The sequence below is a fragment of the Populus nigra genome, chromosome 10 (genome assembly GCF_951802175.1).
Source record: "Populus nigra chromosome 10, ddPopNigr1.1, whole genome shotgun sequence".
Lineage (NCBI taxonomy): Eukaryota > Viridiplantae > Streptophyta > Magnoliopsida > Malpighiales > Salicaceae > Populus > Populus nigra.
The window spans coordinates 8,008,267-8,014,267 of record NC_084861.1 but is presented as its reverse complement, the minus strand read 5'-3'; the positions used below and the strand labels follow the sequence as shown (position 1 = coordinate 8,014,267).

Below are 6,001 nucleotides of genomic sequence, written 5' to 3'. Positions count from 1 at the left end.
GCAGCAAAAAATAATTTTTAATCCCTGTTAAGGCATAAACACTATCTGTGCTTTTCAAGTTTGATTTTTCCTTCCACCTTGACATTATGACGTTGTGGAAATTGAATAAAAATCAAATGTGCTTTCGAAAAGTATTTCCGCTAAGTGTTGTTCATGGGTACTTCTTGTAACACTCCATGAAGTTTCGTCTCTCCTCAATGTACACTGGTACGCACAACGAGCCACTTAACACATACACAGTAATTATCAACTATGGAGATAAAGTAGTTGACTCTAAATTCCAATTAATCTGCGCACGCTTCCTATACTAAATCAAAAATGAAAAACCAAACAGCACTCAACTAGAAAAGGCATTAAAAAGATGAAAGTGCTAATTAACAAGTAAACTAATTATCCATGTAGATTAGATACCAGATACCCTAGTACCTATCTCATACATTTGGTGTAAACTAGTATGAACATTTCTCTAACCTATATTCGTTCATATCAAAGTAATCAATGATCATTATAGCTGACTAACAAGCCGCAGAAGATTGCCGAGATTGGAGTGCGGGTGTCCCAACTTTAGAGGACAAGGTGGCGGCTGTTGTTGGGGTGGCCACAGCAGTGGTGGTGGTTTTGGTGGAGCCCTTGTCCAAGCCGGTGGTTGTCACACGCTCACAACTTGGACACATAGTAAGGGTGGATGCTGGAAGAGGTTCACAACTGTGAGGAGACATCACGGTTGGTGGACCCACCTTTAATGCCCTAAGCTCCTCTACTTCTCTTTGCAACCTTCTGTTTTGCTCGGTTAATGAACCAAACCATCTCTTCAAATACTCACACTCCATCTCTGTCTGCTTAAGCTTGCTCCTATCAGTGACCAGAAAAATGTGTTAATATATATTGCAAGACTGGTGCTAAATAATGCTTGATATTGCAATAAAACAATATGACAAAATGTTTGCTACTCCATTTTGTTCATGATCAGTTGGAGATGAGTTGTATATATGTAATTAAAGAAATGCAAAGAAATGATAGTTTTTTGCAATTTTTCCTTTTTCCAACAAATAATTGCCAACAAAGGTGAGTTGGTAGGCATAATTAAGAGCTCGCATTAAAGTCATTGCCTGCTTCTCTGGGGTGTTCCTTTATGCTTTCTGAGTATAACAAGTTTTTTTTCGTCAACCATACATACAGGCTAGTCAGTTATTGTTGTATTCCATTTTGTTATCGTATTCATAAATGTTCGATTCAAGTTTCTTCATCTGTCTCATAAAGTATTTTAAGGTTTACGTTTCAGCACATATTTCATCTGTTCTAATATAACCAAAACAGCTTTAATTAAGAGATTAATGGAATTTACAGTTTTGGCTGCGTTTTTTTTGACTGATTAAATAGCAATGCATGGTAAGGAGAGCAAATCCTTAGCCTCGATCTCTTGATTTCGTTTAATAATTAATACATGCAAACAACAACAATAGGGGATATTTTATATTGCATGGCTAGTCTAGGAAAAGAATTATTAATAATGAGTCAAAGGAACACTTATTAGAGTTGTGATCAGACTAGCACACGAGGCCAAAGAACACATGCATCTTGATACCGACAAATCTTTTTATTCTCAATTTTGTGCAATGATCATTACATGACAGCCATCATTATATTAGTTCACAAAGGTGAGCTCATGAAATAACCCCATCATTAAGAGTTCATAAATTTGTAGAGCCACTTGTCGGTCACGTGTCTTCATTCTCAAACCGTATTATATATAGTATTGTAAAATTAGGTTTATTTGTATTTCCAATATCGTAGGGTTCTATGGCAAAAAACTAAAATACATAAGCTGACTTCCTTCTTCAGATGTCATGTTACATGCATGTAGATGTCCTCATTTTCATAACTTGACATGTGAGCAGTAAGGGTCTGCATCTTACGCTCACAATTGGTATTAGAATAATTGTCTGTGCCCTTTTATAGGTAGTAGGCAGGAAAAAAAATGTCCTTACTTATTACATGAGCTGCTTCCATTTTGGACCCTATGGATTCAGTTTTGCCAGCGTCCAATGATCCTTCCAAATATTTAATTTGCAGTGTGTGTGTGTGTGTGTGTGTGTAGCCCTATGACTAAATAACCACAAATGACAAATACTTTAATTTCATCACTTAACTAGTCTCAAAATCCCGACCCTATAACTACACGGTTTCATGTCTACTCCTGCCTTACTTTACAGGCATGTGAGCGCTCCGTCATTTCAACGGCAGAAAAACTACGTTCTAACTTCTTTTACTCTATAATATAACGATGAAAAAGACAGATTAACCTCCCCAAACAGGTTTTAAATGCGGTCAAAAAGTTGGATAATTTATGGTGTCTAATTCCTTTACTTTAGCCACGAAGATGATCAAAGAATTAAAGCATCTGAATTTATACTACTAACCAATATAGTACTGAGGTTGTATTGTCCTCTACTAAGAAAATCCCAATACTGAAAAGATCCTTTTCTTCTTTTTAATGATATATGATCAGTTCGATTTTATACGGTTAGATATAAAATTTGATCCAAATTATGTTCTGTTAATTTCGATATATATATATATATATATATATATATATATATATATATATATATATATAATCATCAGTTTTAATTTTAACAACCAACAAAATATATAGTGAAAAGATAAAAAAAGAATTTAATGTGTCAGCCAAGCCAAGCATGAAACAGTATGTATACAAGATAGAGTACCTGGCCCTCCGGTTTTGAAACCACACCTCAACTTGTCTAGGCCTCAGCTTCAATTGCAAAGCTAATGCTTCTTTTTGTCTCTGCTTATATGAAAGAATAATTGAACTCCATAAATTAATCATAATTAATTCAGAAAACATAATTATTTTACTATAAATAGAGAGATAGGAGTGTTTAGTTACAGGGTTTAAGGTGTGGTGTTGCCTGAAACTTTCTTCAAGAAGGCGAGACTGTTCCTTAGAGAGACGGAGTTTTTTGCGAGGGGGGCCTCCATTAGTGCTTTCCTCTTCATCTTCCACGCCCGCAGTGATCCATTCTTCTTCTCCTGTTCCTGATGGTAGTTGGTTTATGTCCAAATCTTTCACAGCACAAACCTCTTCACCCAATTAATAATTCATCACCATCATTTTCATAAATCAAGAAAACAAAATTCCTTGGATTCAATCAATATCAGTAAAACCATGTACTTATCATCATATTTGAGAAAAGAAAACATAAGGAAGAATTCTTTATTAAGAAAGCCGGCCATGCAAACAAAAACAAAGCTAAGAGATCATAGAACGTCATTTAAAAACAAAGGGTAAAAGATCTTGTAAGAGGGGAAGAAGGAGATAGGGGGGATTTTGGGCTTACCAGATGAAGGAAAAGGAGGAGGAGAAGAGAAGCCAGGCATAGATATGGTCAACTCCAAGCTAGAAATGCTTGAGGGTGAAACCGCCATAGGAAAGAAAGCACACAAGAAGGGAGAGGAAGAAAAAGGCTGATTTTATAAGAGAGAAAAGGTTAAAGAAAGAGGGAGGAAGAGAATTAAAACAAAACAAAATGGAGGAGACAAAGCAGAATATGAAAAGGTGGAAGAGGTAAAGGTGAGCTCCGAAGGTCAAATGAATACTAGCGAAGACGAAAAAGAAAAGGAGAAATTGAAAGATTGGTTTTGTTTTAATTGCTCCCTTTGGTTTTTCTTGGGCTAGGGTTTTTGACTGTGGTCGTCAAGTCAAAAAGTCCGACCCATCTGATTCGCGACACGTGGTAGACTGAATAGAGGAATTGGGTGTAGGAGAATAACCGGCAGGTTTTCTGTTTAAGTGATTGGAGGGGTAGAGTCTTGTTGTCGGTTCAAATGTCAGCTGTTGAAATGATTGGGAGCCTAGACTGGTGCTCTGAGCCCTGCTGCATACACCATTACATGGCAAAGCCCACCTTGATCGACCTTTAGATTTTTTGAGTCTCTGACACCTCCTTGACAGGAAAATAAAATATAAAGAAAGATCCCACAACTTAATTCACCTTTTTTTTCTTGTGATTGAATCTGGGCCATTCATCCTTTATCATCAAGATGTAGATGTTTGAGTTTGACGAAGTTAGGTGGGGCACAAGCGGGAAGGATTGAGGGGCCAGATGCGAAATGGCATCGAGTGTTTAATACTAGTAAAGAATTCAATGCTGCTTTACCTGCTTAGATAACAGGTACACAGAGAGGGATAGGAATCGTAACGCTTGTGAGTTGTGACATTTATGCAAAGAGAAGAAGACATGATTCGGGGACAACCGGACAAGGAGTGTGGACAAGAGTCATTTATTATCTAGGAAGTTCATGTTTGTGTGAGAGTAACTGTGTCAACACAAACTACGAACCACAAGGTGGTGTTATGGATTCTGTGGCACTTATTGTTGGCATATCGGTTAGTGAGAATTGATTTCATAGCTATTAATAGCTAGTTGTGTTCATGTTGGAAGTGGGGTTTCCTGTCTTGACTACCGTATTGATAAATGGGTCTCTACAAAGATTTAGCATATTCTAATTCCTGTGGAGCAACAATCATAGCATATATTTAGTGAAACTTTGCTTTCCAACGATTTCAAATCAAATAGTTGTCATTTTAACAAGTTGCAGGTGTTCGAGCAAGAAAAATCCCACATTAAATCGCAAACACTCAATACGGCACCCACAAATCTATGGGTGCTATATATATAGCATTAAAAATCGCTCCCGTATGTCTACCGGAACTGTGTTTCGAAGAAATTGCCATAAATAAACTGATTTTTTAATTAGCTTTTACATACCAACTTCTTTAAATATTAGCACACGGGTAAGCATTGTTCAACAGTCGTTTATTCAGTTGAATTTTATAAAGCACACGGGTAAGCATGTATAGTTCAACAGTCGTTTATTCCGTAGATTTAGGATATGTTTATTTCTTGAAAAATTATTTCTGAAAAATTATTTTTTATATTTTTTTGTGTTTGTTTATTAATATGAAAGTTGGTAAATGAAAAACAATTTCCGATCAACAAAAAATACTTTCTAGTCAGAAAAATTTGACTTGATTTTCAGGAAAGTGTTTTCCTTTTATTTTGAGCGGAAAATACTTTCCGAAAGTTGTGAAAAAATTAGAAACGTCATATTATTTGTTGATTATATTAAATTTGATCCTCGAACTTTTGATTGCTATATATATTTTGTTTTGAATATTTATTTTTTAATTTCATTCCTTAGAATTTAATTTTTATATTAACTTTTGTCCTTATTTTTATAATTGTTATTTGCTTTTCCCTTATCATTTTTTAATTGAAATTTTTTATCTATCAAATTTGATCCTCATTCTTTTGATTGTTACTTATTTTATTTGAAATAATTTATGAAATGTTAATTATTATTATTTTAATTTCTTCATCTTTCAATTTTTTTTATTTTTTAGATTTGATTTCTATTATTTTGATTATTATTTATTTTATTTGAGATAATTTATGAAATTATATTTTTTTTCAATTTCATTCTCATTCAACTTTTTAATTTGTAAGATTTGTTCCTCATTATTTTAATAAACTTGAAAAAAATAAAACATTAATAAGTTATTTTCCAGCTCATTTTTCATGATATAACCAAACATTGGAAAGTGTTTTCCAACTTATTTTCAATTACACTACCAAACATTGAAAAATAATTCACTTTCCTAGAATTCACTTTCCAAAAAAAACTACTTTCCAGCAAACAAACGAGGCCTTACTTGGTTTATTTAGTTGATTAGATACACTCACACTCGTAGCCAGTTTAAGTCAAGGGTCTTTTAAGCAATAGTTCAAGACTCTTACTTAATAAGAGACTCTAAAAATAAATAAGATATATTTATCAATTATATTTTATGAAATAAAAATTGTTTTTACTTGACAAAAGGCTTCAGGTATGAAATAAAAATTATTCAATACCCCACTTATTATACATACATAAAACAAACTGATGATGCTTTAAAAAATCAGAATGCTAGGGAAAT

The 6,001-nt window shown here is 34.0% G+C and overlaps 1 protein-coding gene across 3 annotated transcripts; it reads right to left on the bottom strand.

Annotated features, from left to right (window-relative positions):
* Positions 1 to 353: 353 nt before the first annotated feature.
* LOC133705030 (homeobox-leucine zipper protein HOX3-like) lies at positions 354 to 3,940 on the bottom strand. 3 transcript variants are annotated; one of them, XM_062130125.1, is made up of 4 exons: positions 3,363 to 3,940; positions 2,912 to 3,087; positions 2,730 to 2,809; positions 354 to 852 (listed from the first exon to the last, which is right to left on the bottom strand). In XM_062130125.1, exons 1-4 carry the CDS (start codon positions 3,448 to 3,450, stop codon positions 516 to 518), a joined length of 681 nt encoding a protein of 226 aa, XP_061986109.1. In that variant the 5' UTR covers positions 3,451 to 3,940; the 3' UTR covers positions 354 to 515. The 3 variants fall into 3 exon arrangements, with proteins under 3 accessions (XP_061986109.1, XP_061986110.1, XP_061986108.1); XM_062130126.1 differs by having other exon boundaries at positions 2,912 to 3,060; XM_062130124.1 differs by having other exon boundaries at positions 2,912 to 3,105; positions 3,363 to 3,939.
* Between the last annotated feature and the right edge of the window lie 2,061 nt (positions 3,941 to 6,001).

Excerpts from the sequence above, each read along its gene's own strand:
- LOC133705030 (XM_062130124.1), bottom strand. The coding sequence starts at position 3,450 with ATGGCGGTTTCACCCTCAAGCATTTCTAGCTTGGAGTTGACCATATCT. Across the intron at positions 3,106-3,362 it reads TCCTCCTTTTCCTTCATCTG|AGGTTTGTGCTGTGAAAGAT; the intron begins GTAAGCCCAAAA and ends AATTGGGTGAAG. Across the intron at positions 2,810-2,911 it reads AACACCACACCTTAAACCCT|AGACAAAAAGAAGCATTAGC; the intron begins GTAACTAAACAC and ends TCATATAAGCAG.